Source organism: Empidonax traillii, unplaced genomic scaffold (genome assembly GCF_003031625.1).
Source record: "Empidonax traillii isolate 1590-97213 ecotype Southwest subspecies unplaced genomic scaffold, ASM303162v1 scaffold591:size1139884, whole genome shotgun sequence".
NCBI lineage: Eukaryota > Metazoa > Chordata > Aves > Passeriformes > Tyrannidae > Empidonax > Empidonax traillii.
In genome coordinates, this window is record NW_020955784.1 from 882,031 (window position 1) to 909,224 (window position 27,194).

Consider the following 27,194-nt stretch of genomic DNA (forward strand, 5'->3'; position numbering starts at 1 on the left):
GACCTTGTCAGGCTGTTGTGGCAATTGCATCCAGGTACTCTGAGTTAGATGTCAGATCAAGCCGTAACACAGAAGATGGATGGAAGCAGCATTAACACCGTCCCCAAGATGGTGTCATAAAACAGAGAACACCATTCAGTTCTCTTAAAGAATTACTGTGAGTGTCTTTCCACCAGGGAAAATACAAACCGTTGCATTCAAACTAGTGAAGATAACTAACTGCAACTCATGCTGAGGCACTTCAATAGTAGCACGGGTTAGAGAATTTTGCTGTTGACTTTGCCAAGAAATCACCCTGATCAACATGTTGGTGTTTCAGATCACATGCTGAAGTCATTCAGTCTCCCATGAAGTGTGTAGGGAGTCTTCACCAGACATCACTTAGAGGGCACAATACTCCTGGCTGTAGCTTTTAATGTATAGTTAATGCAGGAAAGAAATGTTTCCCTAGTAACTTAAAAGAGATTTGTCTGCTATAAAAGCCCAGAGGAACACCAGATAAAAAGGTAATTCTAAGAAAAAGCACTCAAAATGGATTACTAGGTAACAAAGTCAACACAGGCATACATGTCAGTGACAGCTTATATTTGCTAATGCTGTATGCACGAGCTGGTTAGTCAGAGCTGCTGAATCTGGTGTAATACATGAGTATATCAGTTTCAGCAAACACTGAGACAGATTTTATTTCAGCTTTAACACCACATATTTCAAAATCACAAATGCATTTAACCAAGAGGATACATGACAGCTCCTTAACAAACATATCTCTTTGACATCAGTTTCAAAGGACTAAGTTGACTTTGGCTGCGTTCCTTCTGCCTGCTGTGTTATTGCAGCAATGAATATCACTGCATTACAGCAGGACTCTAGAGAAAAATAATCTTCAAAAACATAACAAAAGTATTGATCAGCAAGTCAAGAACTGAAAATCAATATCTTTCATTTACTTCTCCAGACTATCTATTTAGTCACTTTTCTAGATACTTCACAATCAACAAAGAGAACTTAAGGCAGTGTCAGAAATTTTCAGAAAAATTCAGTGGCAGAGAATACTGATTTTCAGGTATCACAGTAACTAAACAATATTTCTACCCCTTAAAATAACTGTGAAAAAATAGGTCTTATACATTCACCCTAACTTTTTGGGCAAGTATTGTCAACTGCACTGATCCCAAAAGTAAGAATTTTACCTCACAGACTTGCAGTCTTAATTTTGTGGTTCCCTAATACAATAATAAAAGTTTTATGAACTCAAATGACACTATTAAGAGAGGAAAATTAGCCAAAGCCTCTCTGGACTTATTCTCAAGACCAGAATATTTAGTTCTTCTTTCCATGAACTCTGGTTATACATGAAAATGAAACATTAAAGTGCTGGTCTGGAGCCAAATTGCCCTAATACATAAAAGTTTAAATTACAAAGCAAGTGCTGCTGGAAGACATCAGCACTGTCCATGTATGGGATCCATGTGATTGCTGTCTTCTGCAAGGCACTGAAGAATGATTATGCCCATAGTAATGGAACTGATCAACTTGTCCTCCAGAAAAGCACACCAGCCATGCCTTTAGAACAATACCTTGGCACTTGAAGATGATCTTCATGTTCTTCTGTGAGATCTCTCCAGTGACTCTGATACAGTGTGCTACAGAAGAAAGTCTCCAAAGCACAGAAGCTTTGGTACATCTAATTTGTCTCCGATAAGACTTGGTGAGTGCAGTCATTAACCAGTTCTTCCCTCCCACATGCTCTCACCATTAACAGCAAAACAGACAGAGAAACAGCATGTCCCCACATTCCAACAGTCTGATCACGATATTCAGAACTCTGCTGCTTTTTCTTCATACCTTTTCACAAATATAATTACAATTTTTATAATGACACAGTGATAAGAACACCTGCTCATGAAAGCCGTGATGCAAACCTTCTACAGCCAGAGGGTTACTTCATGGTGAAGTGACAGCAGAGTACTCAGTGGGGGACACTGCTAGGGACTAAAAGAACAGACACCACTACTGATGGGTCACTCTGGATATAAGCATAAAGATTTAGGAAGTCAGAAGCACTGCAGAGCATGGCTTGATATATTTTTGAAGGGGTGTAGCATAACTATTGATCTTAAGAGAAACGTATGCCTATTTTGTGAAGCTAAAGATTAGGTGTCAAAATGTTCTGCACAGTAAAAATGATGCCAACCCAGGAAAGCAGAGCAGCAGCACTTTACATGCCTAAAAAATTTCAGTAGGGAGAACATAAGATGTTTCAGGATTCTCAGTCACACTATAAGTAAACAAGGATTTCATAGCGATTGCTCACCTGGACCCACAGACCTAAATTCTTCCCATGTGGCATCTTTGGCACATAAACACTAGGTTGGGGTTTTGGTTGGTTGGTTGTTTTTGTTTTTTTATTCTGTGTGTTTGTTTCTGTCTTGTAATGATCCTGACAAACAATCTATTTGTCTGTGACCTCCACCCCAGATTACTTAACTCACTATGTGGTTGAAGCTAAATGTGTGGGTAGAAAACAGGCTCCAGATGTGACTGCTCATCTTTTCCACTGCTCACGTCATTATAGAATAACAGACCTGCATTTAAGGCTCTCCACAAGCTTCCAAGTAGTTTCTAAAGCAGATCCAATAAAGAACTGAAACATTTTAGGTTGTTCATCCCCATGATTTAATAGGTACCCTGTTTCACTGCATAGGGAGAGTTAAGAACCTTAGAACTGCAAACCGAACAGCCCAGATGCTGAGAAGGCTACGATGTGCTGTGCAGAGACACTCTGGAAAACTCCACAGTGTAAGGATCTCCTACAGCCAATGCTAGCAAGACTTCATGGTAGTTAGGAACACAGACTTCTAGAATTCCCAAAGAACTGAGCAGAGCTAGTCCTTTTATTCTGTAGTCTATGTTCTACATATGTATTTTATTGAACACAAAAATTGTGTTAGTAGCAAACCCACTTACTTATATCTAATATGCTGTAGTTAGTATATTTAACCAAAAAAAAGGACAGTATCTGCTCAGTTCCTAATTTGGCTGACAGTTAAAGCCCTCTTCACCCACCTTCAAGGAAAAGAACTCTGCAATCTGTTGCAGAGATGTCTTTCCTTATGATCTTTCTAGTCTTAGGAATTTTTAATTTCAATCCTACTCAGTGGCACAACTTCATGCAGATCTGCTAGAAAGTGTGGTTTTGTCAGTTATGTACATAGAGGGGTGGTTAGATCCATTGATTAAGATGCCCCAGAAATGTGCATTTGAATCTCCCCAGGCTGAGCAGCAAGCTCAGACTCACATCATTTTCCCACTCTGACATTCAGGCTAATAATTTAAAACGTGGTTTGCATCACAACTGCTTTTTATTTTTTTCCAAAAGCTAACTTCATTTGCATTCTTTGAGAAGCTAAATTTTGTTTATGTGGATGAGACCTGCTCACAGGGTCTTGGGTGGAAGAAAATTCATCAGGTCCTACATGAGAACTGCATACTTCATCTCAAAATGAGCCAATTCTGTACCTCCACAGAGAAAATTAAGAGGAAAATTTGTTGTTAAATGGGAAAGCGTTACAGTGTGGTTAGTCACCTTCAGGGATAAATGGCACTTAAAGTAGGGAGTATTTAGGATGTCAAATCTGGCACTAAGTTTAGGCTTAACTACTAATTATTAGTCTAAGTACAGCCTAAATACTCGTGCAGATTCCTCACTTCTTCATTGGATCTAATCCATTACAGAATTTTTAAATCTGTGAATGGTTCAAAACCTGATTTCATTTAAGTTCATGTTTTGATATATGAGCCATTGTGTCTGCTAAATAAGAAAGCCCCAGCTGTAACATGGGAAAAAGAGGACAAAGCTTTTTTTGCGAGGATCCAAACACGCATCCAGGGCAGGTCAAGCAAATCAAGATGCTCACAAAGTATCACTATCAGTGGAGCACAGAAAAAAATATAAGTGGTTTCTTTTGTGTAAGCTAGTCCAGCAGAATTTTGTTATCCTAAAAGGCTCATGACCTATGAGGGAGAATATCAATTCGTAGCCTATAGAGTGAAAAATTGAATTGTTTGATGAGACCTTGGATGAAAATTTCACCCCTTCTACAGTACTATAAACCTGAATGATGTTGAAGACCTTGACAGTTTTTATTTGCTTCATATAATTAGGTTTTAATAAGTTGATGAGAAAAGGCAACTACAGCAAATTTAACATACGTAACAAATAAGGAAATTTGCATTAGATTTGAAGGATCTGGCAGACTGCCACTCACCACAATGTCTTGGAACAAGCTTACATCCATAATTTAACAGATGTTAAACAAAACAAAAAAAAGTTCTATTGCTAAAAAATTCTTATGGTGAATTCAGATTTGTCTCCGCGTTCATAACACAAATAACTTGACAAATGAAAAGTAAAGATTCAGATAAATAAAACACAGAATGGCCACACACAGCCTGCGATCTCATAAACTACTGCAAATGTTTGTACTGTTCTGAAAGTCATCTTGATTAAAAACTAACCATGTATTCACTGTTTCCATCCAGTTTTCCTGAAAAGAACTAAAAATTCATTTTTTCTTCACTGTGGAAGAACCAGTCATGGGGTTCTGTACTACAGTCATTTATTTCTTACTTACAAATCATACAATTCTTAACAAGACAGTACAGAACAATAATTCTTCCCATAATAAAATAATTCTATATGTACTCTATTTTACTTCTTTGCTGAAGTGGTTTTCTTATGTTTGTTTTCCTGATACAAATGTTCTTGGTCAAGGCAGATGAGAAATGTGATCAAGCTGCAAAAAAAAAAAATCCATTTAATTGATAGTCCCAGTATGGAAGGAAGCTTGTGCAACCTTTGAGTTTGTTTTCTTGTTCAAAGCTGTGCAGATGAAATTTCCAGCTTCCATCACTGCATAAAGATTCACTCCCTAAAAAAGAGGTGAAAAATGTTAAGAATAATAAATGCACATGATGAAAATGCTTAGACTCCAATTTTTTTTGCTCCAGGGTCTAAATTTTGCAAACAATGGGCCTGATACATGCTGTAGATTAGTAACAGAGATCAGTAGAGTTAGAGTGATCTACAGATTAGTTACAGCTTCCCATTGTTCGGAAGGTTCTACCACTTTGAGAGTGGTTTCTTCTCTTAACAGCAGTGGACCAAAATGTTGGAGTAATATTTTTCAAACTCAAAAGAATCTGGAATTAAGAACTGGAATTACAACTAGAAGTTGGAAGAAAAATATAGTGTTTACATTTGTGCTGTACTTCTTTATCCCCCAGTGCTGAGGAACTTGGTTTATTTAAGTGTCCCGTCTGCAGTTCAGGAAAATGGATAAAACACATTTGCATTGGCAACTGTGTTCAGGGAGAAACAGGCTCCTGTATTCTCTTGGGTAAACATTATCTCCTTCTTGAAGGAGTTCCTTTTAATCCAAAATTACAGTTTACACTGCTGTCACAACTGAGCAAAAATTTGCAGCTGCCTGATCTGCCTGTGCTAAAAAACATGTCCCTTGAGCAACTGCTTTTTAACTAACATAAGGTACATATCAGTACTGCTTAACTGTGAAAATGAAATCAGATTGGTGATTAAAGGGGAAAAAAATACTTCATTATCAGTCTCCTGGATTACTTGGGTGTAGTAAAAGTTTTAGAGTTAGATTATTTAAGTGATAAAAATACTTGCTCCAAAGGTTGGAATTTAGAAGCCAGTAAAGTTCCTGTAGAACGGATGCAAAAGGGGACTTGGACTACAAATACACTGAGGAGTCACACAAAATTGGGAGAAAGGTGTCACTCAGCATTAAAGAGTACAAGGTGTATTGCAGCAGAAATACATTTTCATCACACTTCCAGACTGATGTACTAAAGTCCAGACCAAGACCTGATTTAAATACTTAATCCCCTAATTTGTTCTAGCACTTATTTCCATGTACTTTGATAAACTTGGTCTTTTTCATACTTGGAATTGGCTAAAAATGTTAATGAAAATAGAAATTACTTAACAGAAGAAAAACATGTAAAACATTTGGTCATTGCTTAGGTTTAGTTTGTAAAGCCCTATTGCACATAATGTGATACAAAAAAATTTTAATGCATCTGTGCTTTTTAAACAAGGCAGAAATGAGCAACATACCACCGTAGATATATTTGGTAGTTAGATGATGGAAGATGTCAAAATAAACTCCCCAAACTATCCAATATTCATGTAACACTGCATAATGTGATATGTGTTGATAAGAAACATACGTTCACAGTTCACATTCATTAAATGGAGTATATGTGCATCTCTGCTTTTTAAACTATCTTATGCAAGTAGTGTGAACCAAAGAGGATTACCATGAGGGCACAATATGTGGCATGGATGAGCATCACTCACAGATAAGAATGGGGCAAGAGTAGTGACAGGGGTTTGTAAGGGTGTTGAGCCAAAATAACTTGTCTTCAGATAGATACTTAGAATATACTGTGTAGTAAACATTCCATATCTCCAGAATTACTCTTTGATACCAAGGCATGAAACAAANAAAAACAAAACCAAAAACGAACAAAAAAAACCCCAAACAAAACAAAAAACCACACACCAAAACAAAACAAAACAAAACAATCAAAAAAAAACCCAACAACAACAACAAAAAAACCAAAACAAAACAAAGAAAAGTGCCAGTAGTATCTGTGTATTTGGACAAGTGCCTTAAGTTAGACAGAAGGCAAAATCCTTTAATTCCCATGAACTTCAAAACATTTAGCCTGCCAGAGATTATTTTCATGGGTCACTTCTTGATTACATGTTCTGAAGAACAGTATAGAAGAAGAATCAGTTATTATTTTGATGTATCTGGTCAATCTGAACTCATTAATGTATGATTAAATACTGTCCATCCTTTGCTTGACACTTCGACTGACTTCAGTCAACAAACTGAAAGCTTTAGTGCATAGCTGAGATGAACATGAGAAAGTGCTCCTTGCAAATGGACAGCATTAGCAATTAAAATTTCATTTTGTGCCATTACACAAAAAGGAACATATTAATAGATTTGTGCAATAACGATTTTACAGAACTGGCAACGGTACCAAAAACAACCAAAAGCTTTGTAGACCAAAGCTCATATATTAAAGTAATAACTTTGAGGCTCCAAGTGTCTCATCCAGTAACACACACTTTATTTAATGGGCCGGAAAGGATTCAAGAAGCTAAGCTTTGTGTTTTTCTTTTGTATAATCCAGAATTTAACAAAACCACCAACAAAGACAACAAAACAAAAGGACAACTAAATGTTTCATGGTGAGATTCTCTCCATGGGATTTGGTATCAATCTTCAGGACGAGCTAGATTCCTGCTTGGACACCAGACCATTAACAAATTAATCAATCTTATCAAGAAGCCTGGGCCAAGGTATATTTCGTATAATCAAACTTTTTATTTAATTGCTTCATTTTGCTATGAGTCAGTTGGAAAGGCCAGTTGGTATTTTGCCCAAGGAAAGACTACACTGAAAGCCTAAGTCTTACAGTGCAGAGCAATGTAAAGTGAAATGCATGATTTCTCCTCCTTATTTCAAGGGCCTGTGCTATTTCCAAAGAATAAACATCATGTGTCCCGAAGTGTGTACAAACAGTTCAAAATAGAGTCCACTTGTAAAATGGACAGTTGTGATTGAACCTTTTCTAAACAGGTGTCTGACATCTACTCAGAATTCCCTAAAAAGCAAATGAGAGCAGATGATAAACTTTTACAGTGAACTCTGTAAGGCACTGATTATGCTTTAACAGGGAATGAACAATTCAGAAACAAGTTCTATAATCCTTTTATGTCAAGGAACTCTATCAGCATGTATACCACACTGAACTGCAGCCTACAAACAAGTGATAAGCTCCTCAATAACTCAGATCTTCATATTTCAGACATCAGACATTTCAAGTTCTTTCTGCAGTAGTTTAAATGCAAACCACACACTTTGCAGTTTTGGCAGCTCTTTAAATGTTCTGCTTTGAAGTTGACTCTCAGAGTCTGTGTATCAATTAAAGTCACTGTAATGCCTGAATTAGCACAAACACGTGTCACATTTCGAGATCAACAGTGGCCAACAGGAAGACCAAAGAGCACACATTCATTAGAGAAGGTGGGATTAATTGGTTCTCATGAATACAGAATAATTAACTTGCCAGCCATGCCGGGTAAGTGCAGCTCAGTGCAGATAAGCTGCTTTCCCCTCTACGCCAAGAACAGAACTGGAAATAAAAATTACTGTGAAGCCTGCTAGGCAGTAACAGGTTTTGTACAATTTTGAAATATATTAAGTGGATACCTGAGAAATAACGATCACCACAATTTTTTTTCAACTTTGAAGCCAGAAAAATTGACAACAAATTAATAAGCACTATGAACCAAAACCAAAACTGTGACAAAAGCTGAGATCCACTAAGTCTTTCCACTGTAGAGCTGATAAGCCTTCTGGAGCAATGTCTACAGTAAGAATGTTTTGTGGCTACTGAGGCAGAACAATAACTCAAAGCAGGTGCTACTAAGCTCTGCTCTGCTACCATAGCTCCAGGTAGGGAGAGGGAGATTATTCAAATAATGTTAAATACACAAATCAATTCTACTCTAAATTGCTAATGAAGATGACATCATTCATCTTAAGTGTCAAGCCATGTCAAAGCACTGAGTTTGCACAAGTAATTGGCAGGTATGTATTGTATGTTTTCTAGAAAAGTATTTTTGTTTTTCCTAAAGTCGAAAGTAGAAAGTAAAAATATCTTACTGTATTGATCCCCAGACCATTAAGCATGTATATCACATCCTCTGTGGCTACATTTCCAGTAGCACCTTTTGCATAGGGACAACCACCAAGTCCTGAAACAGATGAATCCACTACAGAAACTCCCATCTGGAAAATAACAACACAAAAACGAAACATCAGCACTAATTATTAATTATATTCATTGATAAATGACAAGCCATATGTATTAGTTACATGCAAAAAATATGCACTTCTCCAAAAATGGATGTGTTCCTTGGAGGAAGTTCCTTGTAATGGAACAATTAGTCCTGACATCTTTATAAGGTAAGACTTCTCAAACACAGGATATGAAACAAAGAACTAACAGTCCATAATATATGATTTTGACAGATAGCAGCAGATTGCTGCTTTAGAGTCAAACAGAGGTTTATGCTTTTTCTCTCTTTATCTTCCAACATATTTTTAAATAGCCTCCATCTATTCTTGCAAAGGCTTTCATTGAACCAAACACAATCAGTGGAAGTTCTCCTTAGATACAGGTTCTGAGCTTTACTTTGAATATTTTTAAGGGAGTAATTGGTGTATGGTGTTAAGCTTTCTCATTTAACTAGTCTTAAATTAAGACTTGAAAAAACACTCAGCTGTCATAAATTCATAATTCTCTGATTTTTATTTTCTTACTGCTGCACCCAAGTGCCTTCTTTCTTCTGATCCTCTCAGCATATTCATGATAAAAAATAGTAAACTAGTTACCAACTCTGCCTACCAGGTAACACTACATTTCCTATGGGATAAAGCCTTCCCAGGAAGACAGATATGGGAGGGAAAAAAACCTGAGCCTGTAATTTCCACTGATTTGAGTGAGCTCTTGCACCCTCTTCATTCTGTAATTAGATTTTAAAATAAAGCTGAAATTTGGAAGAGATCTTCTTCTGTTACAACATATTAGCTATGTGATCCAGGACACGGGGTCTCCCTTGTCAGACAAAGCTTTTCAGTCTTACCCTTGAAGAAGATCAGATGCCTCTGGAGGCATTCAGGCTCTAGAGATAATCAGAAGCAGACAAGGGTATTAGGCAGAACAATTATCAGCTCTTCAAAAACACCAGCTTCTTTCTATCTTAAGCACACTTGAGGGTTCTCCTCACAGGGTTAATTTAGGCAGACATACACCAAAACTCTGAAGGAGTTTTGGAGTTTAGAAGGAGTTTAGAAGGAGAAGTCAGGCAGACTGAATCAGAGTGCAGTCACAGCTCAAATTCAGGATAGGAGTTACTGTGCAGAGATAAGTTTTGAGAATTCCAATTTTGAGTTTGGGTCCAGAGAAATTCATTTGTTGCTGCTAACTAACATGCCTGTTAGTTGCATTTGCAAGTCAGTAAGATCTGCTTTGAGGCCTGGCTGAACAGAGAGCTGATTTCCCTTCTGAGGGACTTACCTGCCCCTGCAGGCTAGTTTGGGAGCCTGAGCCTCTCCTTCACAGCCATGCACACAACTAGCTGGCAAGGTAGGCAAATGATACGTCCTGCATTTTGCAGTTGCTAAGACCCCTATCCAAATAAACCCATCAGATGTTTTGGGGCTTTTTTTTTTAGTTCTGAAATAAACTTCTCTAATGTTTTGTTATACTTGCTTCTACTTTTAACAATGCTTTCCATAGTTTATCATTGGCCTTACAGGCTCTTTGAAGTTCCAGCATTTCTGGAGGGGAATAATAAAGAGTAACCCAATGAAGTGCTGTTCCAGGTCCCATTCTTGGAGAATATTATCTTGAGCTAGATAGCTGCTCAAAGCCTGTAATAAAGACCTCAAAGGAGTTGAGATGCATAACTGACAGGCAAGTCAGTATTGTTTAATATTGCTCACACACTAAGACTCTCTAAGAAGGGATATTGTACTTTAAAGTACGCTAATCTGTGACTTATGGAGTGAATCACCAAAGTACATGTTTCAAATATTGGTCACTTGTTACACACTTTGTGTAACCCACCGGTCAGAAAATGTGTTACGGGCACATCTGTGTCTAATACGCAAAGGATATGCATTTATGATAGCTTTCAGTTGGAAATTCTCTCTCTTTTTGCATTAGCTGCTAAGAGTCATGCATTTATGCTGGAAGTCATTGCTACAAGCTTCACAGTGGCAACTTTCAGGCTTGCAAGTGTCCCCACATTAGGCCTCTTAGTGGAAAGATTTAGAGTATGGTAAGATTCTGCAGAGAAGGGTGTCTAACATGTGGATGTGCGGGTTGATACATGCATGCATGCCACTACCATGTCTGTTCTTTAAGTTTAAGACTTCCATTAGAAATTTCTGTTCCAGAGATGAAACGATAGAAAGTCTTCTCTATGGTGACTCGTGACAGGACCTGAGGGAATGGCATGAAGTTGTGTCAAGGGAGGTTTAGGTTGGATATTAGAAAAAGGTTCTTCACCCAGAGGGTGGTTGGGCACTGGAACAGGCTCCCCAGGGAAGTGGTCACAGCAAAAAGCCTGACAGAGTTCAAGAAGTGTTTGGATGATACTCTCAGACTCTTGAGGATGATGCTGTGCAGAGTTCAAGAAGTGTTTGGATGATACTCTCAGACTCTTGAGGGTGATGCTGTGCAGGGCCAAGAGCTGGACTTGATGATCCTTATGGGTCCCTTCCAACTCAGCATATTCTGTGTTCTGTGAAGAAATCAGCTGGAGTTTTCCCCAGACTGTAACTTCTAGGGCATTCTTCTTGATGTACTTATTTTCAGTAACTTCTACATGGTGATAAAAGCTGTAGGCAAATAATGTGCTAAGGTACATCACAGCTGTTAAACTCCCAAGGAAGATCAGCAGACTCAGAAACAGCTTCAGTAGCATATAAAGAGTCACTTTCTAATCCCAGTGAATTATCTCATTAAATGCTTGTCTTTGTGCAAGTATCGGAAAAAATATCAAGTAAATTGTTCTTGTTGAAAAATAGCCAAAAAAATTTTTCCAGGTCAAAGCTGGGGAGAACCTCCCCCTCTGCAGTGTGCATTACTATTAGTAGCCTGCTTCAGTCAGTGACTGTAAGCAAAATCAAGAAACAATATCCTGCCAGCATTAGAAGGGCATGTTTTCTGAAGGCATTGAGTGAATATAAATTTCTTGATATCCTTGTACAAACACTTGTGATGCCACTGTAATTCTGTATTTACAGTGCAAGTCTTGTAACTCCGGGGAACAGGTTGCTTGCAATTGTTTTTTGTAAGTGACTGTGAATACATGGAGGGGTACAGGATACTACAGCAACTTGATGGTAACATGGAACCCATATCTTTGTCTAACCACATCCTTGTATTCTCAGGCAGCCTTGTCTGCGTTTGATTCAAACTACCTTCCCTGGAAGTTGGAGCAAGCTCGGTCAGTTTAGCCTAATGTAGATGCAAGAGCATAAAAATCCTAATGCCTTCTGCTGGCTAAGTAGTGGGAATGGTAACTTCCACACGACTGACAGTGATAATTGGTCTGTCTTTTAAACATTGACTATTATGGCTAAGCAAGAAAAAGGAGAAAGTCTAGTTACAGCTTTACACTGGTAACGTCCTTGGTGTGGGGGTTTTCATCCCAGTACAGGACTCTTAAACCGTTAATTCCCAGAAGCAGTGTATAAACATGGAGTCCCTAAAATTGCATCTCTGTCAGGATGGATTTGCTATTTGAACATTAAGCCAGTTGTAGACAAGGTCCTGACATGGTGTATATAATATAGCAGCTCTGACTGACCTCCAGATCTGGCAGTTCTTCAAATCAATGCTCTTAATATGCAATGAACAGGTGTCTCTGCCTTTTGGATAATTGTCTTTTAAAGTTCTCTTCACAATGCTTCTGATAGGATGTCTACTGGAACATACTGCTATTTCAGCAGCAGGGTCAGCTGCATCTGTCTGCTCTTGCATGTTGTACAAATATAATGTGTTTGCTGATTCATGTGCAGAATAACTACAGTTCTTCATCCCCATTCAAAAAAGATGTTAAATAATCCACAGTCCAAGCTCCATTCTAACACTGCTAAAAACAGATGTTGGAAAACATCCTTCAGCAGTGCTACTAACTAATTTGGAGGTTGATATTACAGCCGAGCCTGTCCAAGCACAGAGTCTGAAATCACACCCAATAAATAACTTTTCTGCAAGTTTGAACAGCTATGAAGCTGCTTTGCTTATCCAGCCATTAAAAGCATAAGGGACTCTAAAAGAAAATCTAAAAACTGACTAAATATGTAAAACAAGGTCTTTTCCTTATCACATCTTCAATATTTGTCTGGCTTTTACAGGAGATAACAAGTTTCAAGCCGTTTAGCAATCTGAACTTGCAAAGCATTTACTGTCAATAGGAGATCAGTAAAAAGCTCACAGTCTCATTGTCACTTCCTGACAGGCACTAAATTGTGCTGACATTCATGCAGCTATTCCATAGGATATGTCCTAGATGAGCACTCACCCAGCTACTTATGTGTGGACATGTGTGAGGGTGAACAATAGCTTGGCTTCCAGGACAACTACAGTGCTTCAATCTTTTTTGACACTTTGCAGCCTTTCAATAATCACTAAATTCCTGACAGTGGTTCCTGAAAACTTTCCAAACTTTAGCTTTGGCTAGCTTTAGCTTACTCTCTAAAGAAGGTAGAGGACTTCTTGCTCCTCTCCCATGCTAACTTCCTAATTCCCCAATGATAGAGCAGGGAATTAAATTTATCACCTTTGTCAAACTGCCAATTTTAACAGGAATTGCCAGTGAATAATAAATGCTTTATGTTTCTCAGTTTGCTTTACTGCCTCCCCGTAACTTCTTATTGGGACAGTCAGTCTCCTTCCTTACTGATCTTTAAACCTGGCTTTGTCTGGCAGAAGTTTAACTTTGTCCTTCTCTTAAAAATGGCAAAGTCAGCATCAGTAACCCCAGGAATGTGAGGTATAAATCAGAAGCTATAAACCAGGTCTGTCATAAATTAGGCTTCTTCTAAACTATGAGATTTTGAAACCGTAATATCAAGGATCCCAAGTATGCATTAAACAGGAAAAGATTTGTTGTGTGACAAAGTCTAGGGGTGACAGCATTGTGTACCAATGCCTTAAAGATACGTGAATGTAGGTATGGCAAAGGATCACTGTATTAGTTCAGCATTTGTTCAAGGAAGGGAGAAGGGAGGAAGGAAGAAGTAAAAAGACGTCAGGTCAAAGTTGCCCACACAAAAGGCAGCACAAGACTAATGCTATTTAATCCTGAAGCCCAGTCAGTGCCTCACTGACACTCTTGCCGTGGTGTGGTTCTGTCCTATCACTGTGTCTCTCTGGCATCAGTCTGCTACCCACCTACTTGGCATGCCACCAGGGAAAACACCTTATCCTGTAGAGATAGAGGTAACCATAGAAATAAAAAAAAACTATGCCAGCAATCCTTCATAAGGTTCAGTGCCCACAAAGGCCCCTTCCTGATTTAAATTATCAAGTTGTCTAAAAATCAATGCTTGCCATTCCCCTGTTTCTCAATAAAACAAATGTATATAAATAAATATTATTTTGGTATTTGAGCAATTAGAAGCATAAATTTTTACATTTAATAAAATAAAATGGGGTAGCATCTCTCAGTGGAAAGCTCTGAAAGTTATTTGCATTTCCTTCCTGCTCTTTTTCTCTCTGCTTTTGCTAAATTAACACATCACAAAACACACTTATCAGAGTTAAACCTATAACTACTCACCACAGGGTGTCACTGTTACATTAAAATATCTAATTTGCCAGATAATTTCATTTGAAAATTAATACATTCAGCAGGGAGAAAAGAAAAAATCCTTTTCTCCCAAAATATATTGAGATGCAGGCAATTTGTGGGCAGATGTGCCACACAAAATAGGTCAATACAGCATTCCTTTAACTTACTGCACACATCTTTTCATATTGCTGCTGACACATTTATTATAAGCAAAGCTAGCAATGACATCTAGAGTTAAAGTTCCCTAACACTTTCCATCATAAGGCCCTACTTTCAGTTGTTTATTACTTTGTCAGCCTTTAACTGCTGGAACTTATATTTTCCAAGCCTCATCTCTGCCTCGGGCTGGATTGTTTTGAAAGCTTTAGTGAAAAATGGGCTTGGCCACTTCCGAGAACAAGTTCTGGGAAAGAAAAAATACTTTGCTACACTAATATTCAATAATTTTTACATGAGTTTCTTGGAGATATTCTTGTAGCTTTGCACTCTCAGATTTGGCACAAGAGGGATACTGATCTTACGAGATCACACAGTCTGGACTTAGTTAAAAGCTTGGGGAAGTTCCACCTCATTGTCAGGAACTGGTCAGTGTGGGGGTTAAAATGCCCAAGGGTCCAGAGAGCAGCAGCTGGCCATGCTCTTTCCTTCAACCTCAACAAGGAACTGTGAGCAACTTCTCTGAAACTGAGCTGGAAAGTCTGTGTCTCTGAATGACAGTGCATCACCTGCACAAAAATCCTCTCACTGATGGGCTTGAGCAGCGACATTTGTGTTGAGGACCCAGTTCTTCTGAGAACATTCATGGATGTTTAGGGGGAATCAATCCAATTCAACAGGAGACTGGTTTTGAGATTTTGGAAAGGTAATAAAATCCTATGCCATAACACAATCACTGTTGTGAGGCAGATGTTCACAAACCACTATTTGTATTGCCTATGCATGCTTATTCTGCTCCTTTTAGGAATAAGTACACTCTTTTATTTACAAAACACTAGGGTTTGCTGATGCAGAGCTGCGCACAGCCCGAGCCCTGCTTTGCTAAGGATGGCTCACAAAGCTGCAGGGGGAGCAGGAGGCACACGCCAAGGTCTTGTCGAAACCCATGAAAATGCAATGATCACAAGAACACTGAGCAACTTTCCAGTCTCCCTTCCTTCCCTCCCCAGGCAACCCAGGGCATTGCCAGATGCTGCTGCTGCTTTGAAGTAAGTAGTTACTGCCCCGGATGCTCTTCAGCAGAAGTTTCAAGCAAACCTCTGATGATTTAACAGTTTGCCTGCTTGCTATGTCGTGAAATAACCCAATCTATAAATGAAAAATATTTGTTCTACAGATATAGGTTTGAATACAGTCAGAAGACCGATTAAATATATAGAGCAGAGAAGATAATAATCTTGGGATCTGGAGGGAAAGGGAGAACTAGAGAGGAAGGGCAAAGAGCAGCTTTGGGGTAGACTGGGAGAGAACCATCTAGTCCAGAGAAGCAAAGACTGTGCCAGGTTGCCTGTGCCCTACAGCTGACAATCAGTTTTTTCTCACATGCTACATGCCAGTGTAAATGTATGAAAATAAACTGGAAAATAAACAGAGGGCTTTGAATGGACAGAGAAGACAAAATGGTTACTTAACTTGATGGTAAAGTTACTGAGGGTAGCTTTCAGAGAGGAAAATTTTGCTGGGACTGGAGAAAGCATGTTTGGAACTGCTGACAATGAAGGTCCAATGAAGAAAGAAAAGAAAAAAATCCACTCACTACCATTGAAAGCTCACAGAAGATAAGCTGAGTAGACACATAGCTGCTAAAATAAATGGCTGAATTATCTTACTGGCTAAATTGTGGGACATCAGCTGAGAATGGGTTGAATGAAGGATGGAACAGGTAAAAAACACTTCTTGGAATTTAGGCTTCAGAGAGAGAGCACTTCACTGTGAGCTACAACACTGAAAAGGACGGAGTGCTGCTATGGAGAAGCAGGGAAGGACACTGGTCTAGTATATGAAGTACATGTGACAAATGTGGGGCATGTGAATCTATCAATGAAAATGGCAAATCTGACCCAACCATCACAGTATTTGAAAAGGCTCTTTTTCCTCCATCCAGGGAATACATAACCTAGTTGATCTATTTTAAGTACCGCTTTTATTGGTCTCTATACCTTAGGAAGAAACTACAAATTCTCTTAGTCTTGTTTTGCTGTCCATGTTAGCTTCTACATTCATTATCACTCCATATTATATTTAAGGTTGACCAAAAATAATTTGCACAGTTAATGCTCGTAAATAAAACCTGCACTTTTTATTCAGACATAACTACTATTTCAAATCTCTCTTAATTCTATTTGCACAATCTCCTGAGTGAAACAGTATTTTATTCTACTTTAGTATGTAGGATATAAAGAGTTTCAGAGATTCTGTCACCCAAGATTCATTGACAAAACATACTCGGAATAACGAAAAGTGGAATTCCAGGAAGTATGGTAAACTACCCTTGGAAAACACCTCCTGGTGTTGATTACATCATCTGGATTACACAGGTGCACATCCATCTTCTCCCATATATGGAAAGTAAGAACTGCATCCTCCATTCAAATGCTTTTAACTTATTTACAGCTAGACCTGGAGACTTAATATTTATCATCACAAAGTATAAAGCCAAATGTCCTTTTTCTTCAGGAGCACCAAAGATTAACAGATTAGAATGTTTTCCACATGTCCACTTTACTGTCAAGAGAATATTAAAGAAGTTTTCCAGCTTCCGCAGCTCAGCCAGATGTCAATGGATCCCACAGTGAAGCAAAATTGGCAGAGTAGCCTTCTCATGACCCCGGCATTGTTTTATCAAGGATCAGTTTAAAAGTATAAAGGGCCATTTCTTGCTGAGATCTGTAATGTTTTTCAGCCCTTTTCCCCTGCAATTACACAAAAGTGCTGACTTTGTTGAACTACTGATATGCAGTAGTATTTCTTATGACTTCTCTCACACTGTGCTGTAATTGCTGTTTATGTTGGCACAAGAAAAGTACCACATTTTGTTTCCACTGTACATTTCCGGACTCTGGTTTCAGTAACATCAGTGTAGGATATTGTACCGGGCATATGTTTTGTTGTGTAAACATTAACTGGTAATTTACCCTGTCAATCTCCACAGTATGGCCTCTAATTACCAGAGACTGAGGGGCTTCAGATGGACATTTCACAAAATATTTACAGCAGCTATACTGCCTTTTTTTTTTTTTTTTTCCTCAATGGTATTTGTGTTTATAAAATCATTGCAAGGGAAAAAAATACACCAACATCAAAAAACATTGTAACAAAACCCCAAACCAAACCCAAATGTATTCATTCTTGTACACCTCATTTTCTAGGGGAACTAAAGACTAGTTTCCCAATGAGTTAAGGAAAAATCATGGCAATATTACAGTAAACATGATGGCATAATAAACACCAGGTATTTCTGTTTGCTTGCAATTTGATTATTCCTTTTCCTTTTTTTTTTTTTTTTTAACAAGAAAAAAAAGTATATTACTTATATTGGTACTTTTTTGCTTAAAATTCATTCTCACTAAATAGCCCGTGAACTTGCAAATGGCTATGCACATCCTTATTTGATTCAAGACTCAGACGAATGTATTTAACAAATGGGACCACTAAGGTCTTGTTGGAAAATTTAGCATCTACTGCAAAGATTCAGAACCAAGGAACAACCTCCCCTTAAGAGCTATGGAATATATGTTTTAGTCATTCATCTGTATAATTTCAAGGAAGTAGAACTTTACATTTGTGTAAAAATATAATGTCTTAAGTAGAATTCCAGGATGGGATTCCACAGTTAATAATTACAGTAACATGAGCAAAGAAGATGCAGTGAAATAGGGCATCTTTTTGGACACCCTAGGCAGAATGAATCTTTATATCAAATAAAATTTTCATCACAATTTTCATTACAATGCAAGAAACTTTTTTAAAAAGAGTAACAGTTTCTCATCTTCTACTCATCCATTGTAACTGGATCAATTTTGTAATGGTCATCATATTACAATACCTTATCACATTACACTGCCTCCTTAAGAATTCTCTCTTCCAATATGTTGACTAATTAAGTGGAAGCATTAAGGTGGGGAGCACAGTGTAAACTGTCCTGCAAATATTTTTCCCTTATTCTGATTGAAGTTCCTTTTTAAGAAAAAATGTTTGCAATTGCCTGTCCAATGTATCTGCCCATAGTAAAGCGAGAACACTACTTTTGTTTAAAAAGGCATTCAACTTAATACCTTATCTATTACTATATATGCACATTATAATGAATAAATGGCCAGTCTTCGCGAACGAAGAACCGGGGAAGGTCTTTCCACCTTCCAGCCTGCGCATTGGATTTTTTAGGTGAGACACAGTGTGCGCGGAACTGAGCCCACCCTTTAATCCTGAGGTTCGTCTGCCGGGGCCAAGCACGCTTGGACGGTGGCAGCGAGGTCCTCAGGATGTAGATGGATTGCCTTTACGGGCTAACGAGCTCCATCTGCCCGGGGAGGGGCCCCGACCGGGAATCGAACCCGGGTCTCTGCAGTGACAGTGCAGTATCTTTTCCCCAAGACCACCGGGGGCTCCCATATGCACATTATATTGCCTTGCTAAATCCACTGTTATTTTGTTCACTTGTTTTATTCTTTAGAGGACAAGATACTACTTCAAATTAAAAATTCTTACCTTTTGTTGCAACTCTCAGTGCAAGCAAAATTTAACTGTTATGAATGCTGATAAGAGAAAAAACTCTTTCTTTCTCTAAGTGTTTATGCATTTGAAAGGACTCTCTTAAGAAAATCACATCATTTGTCTCTGGCAATCTGTTTCCATATGGCACTTGCACTAAAGCAACAAATTGTTGCACTAAGCAACATAGCAAAAAATTAAATCAACAAGCAAACATGCAAGCTGGCAAAATTTTGGAGTATATAAAACTATCATTCACTTATGTTTTAAAATTATAAAAAAGTTTTTATTTCTGAATTCCTGGCTGTTTCAATCTGTAGTGCAATATTTCAAAAAGGAAAAAAAAGATAAATTACATAATTTGACTCAGGAGACTGATTCACTGTTGCTTCTACACAGCACAGAAAGAAAAAATGATTGTCATACTTTCAGTACTACATCAGTGTTGGTTTCCATCTTAGCTGAAGAGTCATCTTCAACTTATTCCACTTATGCAAATGCTCACTTATTCTCATAGAGCTACAAAGATCCACCCAACACACTCATCTGGAGTCAGTTCAGAACTTCAGTCTATCTGGTCATAGTATCTGCAGATTTTTTGCCGTTTAATTTACTGTAGGAAACATCCTAAGAGCCTGTTTAAAGCTGCCTGATGTATCTCAGCAATAGGAAGTAACTCTCCCTCCTTCGTTGTTTGCTGGATGGTAACAAAATTCCTTCCAGGACCTGTAAATATGCAAGAATGGCCAGAGGTTTAGTTCCACCCCCTCAGCACAGCTGTCTGTAGAGCTGCCCAAAAAGGAAGGAAGCATCATCCTGTAAACACTGCACTTCCCTACTGGAGACCCTGGGATTTGTGATCTCCCAAGTCTGTTCCTGCCATGGCAAACTCCTCTGACCCTTCTTTCTTAGATCTGAAATTCAGGTTCCATGCAATATCCTCTTTTTCAGGCAAAAACTAGAATAGTGTGATGGTTCGGACTTGGTTCCCTGCCAAATGCCCAAACCCCCAGTAGCAGCCCCTCTCTTCCCCCCTTTCTACTTCCCTGAGGGAAAAGGGAAAAAAACTATGCAAATTGAAGAACCCGAAAACCAAGCTAGTTATATAAAAAATATATTTTATGTATATTACAGTTAAGACGCTATGTACACAGCAAACGGGAATCCAAACATCCCTCGAAGGGATAGGGAAAGGGGAAAAAGGGACAAAAGGAAACAAAGGGACACTGAATAGATAAGCACAATCAAACCCGAGAACTAGTAAAATAACTAGTAAAACAAATCTCACCACGTCCCTTAGAAAGCAGGATTGGCAGACATGGCCAGCACTCTCCAAGCTTCCACGTGGCAGGTCAGTGGATGCTGCAGGCCTCAACCTTAGATAAGTGAGACCAACGCAGGGACCCACTGTTCCCGAACTTCGGCGGAAGAGAAGGAGAACGAAGGCTTCTCCTCCCTTCTTATTTATACCACGATTTACGTAAAAATCGTATGGAATACTGGGAACACTGCCCCTTCCTTGGTTACAAACTGGTAACCAGGGAAGGCCTAGATTAAAACCACCACAAATAGACACACTCACACATAATGAAAGGTCATGAAAAGAAACAATAATTTTAAGTGGGAACCACTGTAGTAGTTCTGTCCTTATTTTACACTTGTTATTAAACTTTAAGAAAAACTACTTTAGGGTAAAATGGGAGAGGAAGTCATTCCCATCAAGGAGAAAATAAACATGTCTAAAAGCCATTTATCCTTTAGCTGACGTATACAGAGTCACAGCCTGATTAAACTGCAATATGACTACAGGGACAATTTCTAAAAAACAAGTCAAGCAACTCCTATAGAAATAATTTATTTTCAAAATACCATATAAGTTGAACAAGGAATTAAATTCTGAATAAAAACCTGTTTTTAAAGGTACTTAAGATAATTGTATCCTCACCAAATTTTGAAATTTTTCTTTCAAAATTCTTTTCAAAATTATGTCGAAATATTGTATGTTATTTCTGTCACTGTTCCACATACCTTTTTAGTGTGCATCATGTAAGCTCAAATCCCCTAGGACACCAGTAGCACGTTCAGAACTGACCAGAACCTCTGAAATCTCAGCTCCAGGGACATCTTCAAATGTCATTACAAATGCCACTAGGAAGGACAGCAAAAGTCTCTCTTTTGTGATGTTAATGTACAGGAAGTTGTGCTCCTTTGTGGCTATAGATATATATGACCAAGGAACTAAATGACATCAGGACTGAAATTCAATTGTCCCCTTTGTGTAACTCTTGTGACAATCCCTGGCACAGTTTTGGCCTGGGACAGGCAGTGCTCCACCAAACAATTTCTGGTACAGTCTAGGAACTAGCACCATCATTCGTAGTTGGCAGTCTGGAGGTGCTGACATTTTTTTGGAGGGTAAGATTTTGATTTTCTGGATGCAATCTTTTCATTGTAATTGGCCATAGTACCAGAAAGGCCAGGAGATGCTGAGCCTGGCAACCCTTTAAAGGAGTGATACAGCAACTGTAGGAGTGCAAATCCTATTCAGACATAGAGCCTCATATCTAAAATTACTGTGGCAGCTGATGAGACAGAAATTGAGAAAGAAATGCATGCTGTGGGAGGGGTACTGAGAAGAGAGAATGGGGTGAGCTTGCAAGTATGGAGCAGCTCTGAGATGAACCTGTTGTATGGGATACCTACTTGTGGAAAACCCATTTGTTTTGTTGTGAAAGTTGGAAGATGTGGGAGAGATAAGCAAGACACCAGAAAACTAAAAGGGGCAGGTAATAGCTGTGTAGAACTAGCTTTTCTTTCTGTGAATAAGAGATTGCTTATGTGATACTGCATAAGGCAGAAGAAACAATCTTCAGACCAGTGAAAATTCTTCATTTTCCAGTCATCTTGATAATCTAGATTTTTATTTTTAGGAATTGAATCAAAAACTGTTGTAAAACAACAGTTATCAGTTCAATTTCTGATTGCTACAGGCAGTCATCTCATTAAACCTACAGTCAGTCACTATCGATCATGTAAAAAAAAAAAACTCTACCTTTTTTATACATGCAATCCAGTTGAGGCACAATAGAAATATGCATGGGGAATTTGATACTGGTGTGCCCTCACCATTTTTTAAATGCATGCTACAGATCAGTGACTTCAGTTTTCCAGTTCTGTATTTTCACAGCTTCTAAAAGTACTAAATATTTATTTTAAATTTGGCTTAGCATTTTGAAAACTATTTTATACTAATTTGTTCTATAAACACCTGAAACCCTTTTTTTTTGAAAAGCCATCTTACATTTCCAGCATTTGGAAGTGATTTGTTTCTAATCCAAAAAAAATTAATGCCTGTCTCTAACAGAAAGAGCTGGATTACTGCCCAGTCCACTTCAGAACTGGATGATGCTGACTCTTAGCTATTTAAATAGTCAAGTTAAACAAGACACAGTTGGGATGATAAAAGGAGGTCTGTAAAAAGACTATTGCCCTGGCCACGTAGACTTACAACTATCAAACAATGACTAGGAAAACAGTGAAAGAGAAGAAAAAAATTAACATAAATGCCCAGGAAAACATTAGGATTAAGTGAATGCAGGAGCACGGTATCTGTTCACATCATTCTCTCTTCTTACCAGTGAGTTGCCAGCACAGTGCTCTGCTTGAGCACTGACAGAGGCAAAGAATGGCAAAAAGGCCTTACAAAAGAGAACAAAGCAGAGGGCAGATAGACACTAACAGTCTGTATTGGGTACTACCCTAAAAAGCACCTATAATCTGCTGATTTTGTATCTAAATTACATTCTATGCTATTCTGTATGAGCCTTGTTTACAAGCACTAATTTGCAAGCCTCTTATTAGCTGGAAAAAGGTGAAAATTGTCTTTTCATATTGTATTAATACTAATTCCTTTACCTTTTCAAACTACAGTTCTTGATAAGACAACTAAAGGTGCAGTAGAACAGAATCTGATGAAGATCAGAGAATTATTTAAATTCTCTGAATCTGTTTATTTTTGCATGGGATGAAGTGCATTCACAAGAGCAAAAAGATGCACAGTAATGAAAGCAATGTATTTTAGGTACTGATCAACCAAATCAGTGTGGTCTTAATGGTGCTAGATTTAATCAATCAGAAAATGATCCATGAAGCTTAAATTGAAATGTACCACTGACACAGAAGAATCAAATGTGCAAATGAACACCACTTACAGAATGGGGAACTCGGAAATTAAAGCATTTAAGATGTGATTAGCTATAATGTGTGAAAGCTACAATAAAACAACATTCCAACAAAAAAGCAGAAGCATGCAAGAAGGACACAAGCACAGAAAAAGAGCAAACAATATCTGGGCCAAATTATTTTTTTTTTTTAAGTCCACAGCTTCAATACTATTTGTACAGAAATGATCTTGGTTTTTAAAAACAATTTTGGTTTTAAAACCACTTCAGATTTTATTTCTATAGTTGTTGCAATGATTTCTCCATTTATATTCAATTTAGACCTAGAATGACAAATATGTATGAATTCAATGAGATATAAAGAAAGATGCATATATTTGCGTATAAAAATTAATGTTTAAATATGTTTTAAAAGACAGTTGAGATTTGATTGTAAGCCAAAGAGAAGTTGTGTCTACTGTTCCAAGTCAGCTCTAATGAGGTAAACTGAAGATGAGAATAATCTATACTTGATGAAGGATCTCTTTGTCTGATTAGTATCCTGAAACAGGCTTAGACTTGAGGTTTTTGGTTCAGTAACTAGGGCTGAAAGCTTCTGAAATTCAATCATCATATTAGAGGCAGCTAGAACAATGAAGATTTTTATTATTTTTTAATCCTTTATAGTATAGGAAGTTTTATTTAAAATAAAAGCCAAAATCCACAAAACCATACATATAGGCTACCTATTGGTATATGCATGTGAACAAACTTTTGCCTCACACTCACAGTATCCAATAAGAAATATATTCCCCTTCCTATCCTAAAATGTTCATATAAATAAGAATCTTGAACAAAGTCTACCATTTAATTTTTTCCCCTAATAATAGTGTAGCAGTTGTAATAATAGCAATGATTAACTTGTGAACTATCAGGCTATTAAGTTTTTCTGACACATAGGGATAGAGGTCAAAAATTTTCGGTTCCTCAGAAATTGCATACTATGCACATTCTGCAAAAGCAACACAAAGTAATGAAAATACAGCTGCTACTTCTTCTGTACTGATTTGAGAAAAGAGCAAAAATTGGGTTGCTAGATCTTTTGTACTGATCTGAAAAAAGAGCAGGAGTAGTGTTGCCTGTTCATTTGCTTGTTTTATTATTTTGCTGATATTGCAGGCAACAATGTAAAACCAGTACTATAAAAAGACAAAAAAAAAAAAAAAAAAAAAAGGAAAGAGAAAATACTGGAAAGCATCTGTCAGATTTTGAGCATGAACGCCTATGTTTTTATTTTCTTTCCATATGTAGGTCTGATTTATTCATTTGTGCAGTATGTTTTTTCACTTACAAAAGTAACTAGCTGACTGCTCATAGGAGCAATATTATTTGATAAAATGCTAGTGTGTTGCTACTTTCCCAAAGCAGACACTCTCTTTTAAGTTTTCTTCCCAGGAAAAAAATGTGTACCTTGCAGCCTGGTAAATTTTCACAACTGACCTGCCATTTTCCTCCTAACTTACCTGCTTTGAAATAGAGTCTTATTCACCTGTCATATTAGCTTTCAAACTTAAACAATTCTACTCACTTTCTTTGCTAATATCACATACTCCTTCATGTCAAACATCTGCTTTTTTAATTGCTACCTTTAGCTAAGTGCAATGTCATTTCCATAAGAACGGGGAATAAAAGGAAACAGAAACAAAAAAGCAAACTGATGTTGTCTAAAGAATTTTGTGCATTTGCCAACAGCTCTTTTAGTTTGCTGACAAATAATTCAAAAGCACTGTTTACCCTTCAAACTCAGAAAATACCTAGTAAGTGCCTAGGATAAATTAGTTCCTACAGAAACCCAAAAGCAGAAAGTTATAGGAGGACCCTTATTTAAAAGGACAGGCATGCTGTAATAAATTATCTCTCGCTTTACCTAAAATTATGTGTATTCCCATATTTTTATGTTTGATTCCAAACTTTTTCTTTTGCATGTTTTAGAATATTACACAGATTTCCACTTACAAATTATGCTAGATATCCTGTTTTTCACAATTTTTCACAAATGTAAAATTTGAAAAACCTAATTTCTACACTTTAGAACAACTGCCCTTAACATGAACTTTACGGTATTGCAGATTATTCATTTAATCAGGAAAACCTAGGATCCACAGGCCTACTGATCCACAACCACAGGCCTAGGATCCACAGCCCTACTGATGGATGCTTTTGAGCTTGAAGAAATTTTGTTTCATAATCCCATTTGTTTCCTGCCATTCAGCCAACTTTCCACTTATTACATGCCTCCATGCCTTAATATTAACTTCCAGTGCAGGACACTGTAAATTGTTTTCTGAAAAATCAAAGCATATGATGGCCACTCTATCTACATATCCTTTGTCTTCTTTGGCAGTGACTGCCTCAAAGAATTCCAGCAAAATACTGAAGCGTGACCAGCCATTCCTGAATTCTGTACAGCTATTCTCAGTCAAGCTGTGTTTTCTAATGTTTCCCTATCTGAACCCTGAAATTAGTTTCTGGAGATCTCTTCAAAGTTTTCTGCAGGTTCCTGGCATATATTTGTAAACAGCAGAGAAAAGCAAACTTGTGGGTTTGCTGAAACCTTTCCATTTCTACACTTTCCTCAAAATAGGAATATAAAAGTATTAACATTTTTTCAATATCCTAAAAAATGTGCATGCTTCATATGGCAAATCTCTCCCACCTTCACACTGTGCTACATAACGACTTCAGAGTGCCAGGCTGTGCAGGGGAAAAGAAATGGAGGGTTACAGGGCTCAGATAATTTGACTGGTCACGTATGTATTTTGATCGCTTGCCCACTCATCGTCAAAGGGGAAAGAACTGACTGCATGATACAAATGCTATGTGAATTTTCTAGTACAGAAATGTTCTTATAGATTCTGTATTTATTTGGAGATTCATCATTATGGAGAATTCATCATATGGAGATTCATCATTCTTTTATGTCAGTCACTGAAATACAGGTCTACAAACTTAATAGAATGGCAGCAAAAATAGTCTGGTACCTGACAGAGAGTTTAAGTGCTTTCAGACACCGACACCAGTTATGCAGGCTGATTTCTTGAGGTGTTTTTTGACCCAACAGTGCTGCCAATGCAGAACCATTAGGGCTTTGTGTACATCCAGACAGCAGAAAATGCTTTCTGGGTTTAACAGAGTAGGAGTATCTTGCCTCTGCAACACAAAACCTCCAGCTGAGCTCCAAGATCAAAGCACATGAGACCCACCAACCCTCAGCACCCATTCCACTACCTGCCATTAAGAGCCAACCTTAAAGCTCAAGATGCTTGCTAGTCCCTCCTCTAAAGACTCGACAGCAGCAAGGACAGACTACTCCATAAAAGAAGGCAAGCAAGGAGCCAAGAGTCACAGCCTGGCAGGCAGTGGTGGTAACACCACCAAAAAAACCGGAAACAAAACAAACAAACATATAAAGGAAAAAAAAAAGAAAAAAAGAAAAAAAGCACACAAAAAACCTCCCACCACCCCCCCGCCAGAAAAAATCCTAGAAGTTGAGTCAGAAATTCAAGATAAGAATCAGGTCTGGAGACAGTAACCAGGATCAGACTCCGATCAGCCATGTCAGAGGGTAATTCAGTAAGGCAAGCCGGCAGGTGAGGAGGAGAGTGAGAATCAGGAGGTACAAGACTGGGAACAAGTGCAATTGCAACACTGCTGCAGAGTAGCTCAGGAAAAGGTCAAGCACAAGAGCTCCAGGTTTAAAGCCAGCACCAAGTGAAGGAGAGGGAGCCCCCACTGTGGCTCTTTAGCAGAAAGCAGCTCCTGGACTAGGGATCTCAGCAGCAAACTGG

The 27,194-nt window shown here is 38.0% G+C and overlaps 1 protein-coding gene across 3 annotated transcripts in view; it reads right to left on the reverse strand.

The window, feature by feature from the left end:
- The window catches only part of HMGCLL1 (3-hydroxymethyl-3-methylglutaryl-CoA lyase like 1), a 79,555-nt gene that overhangs the window by 2,617 nt on the left and 49,744 nt on the right, over positions 1–27,194 (reverse strand). For 2 of the 3 annotated variants that reach the window (XM_027898315.1, XM_027898317.1), the window contains exons 8-9: positions 8,772–8,897; positions 1,583–4,931 (exon numbers count right to left, since the gene is read on the reverse strand). In XM_027898315.1, the coding sequence (XP_027754116.1) occupies positions 4,818–4,931; positions 8,772–8,897 (240 nt within the window). In that variant the 3' untranslated portion in view covers positions 1,583–4,817. Of the gene's footprint in view, positions 1–1,582; positions 4,932–8,771; positions 8,898–27,194 lie in introns of those variants that run through there. The other variant, XM_027898316.1, reaches the window with a different exon arrangement.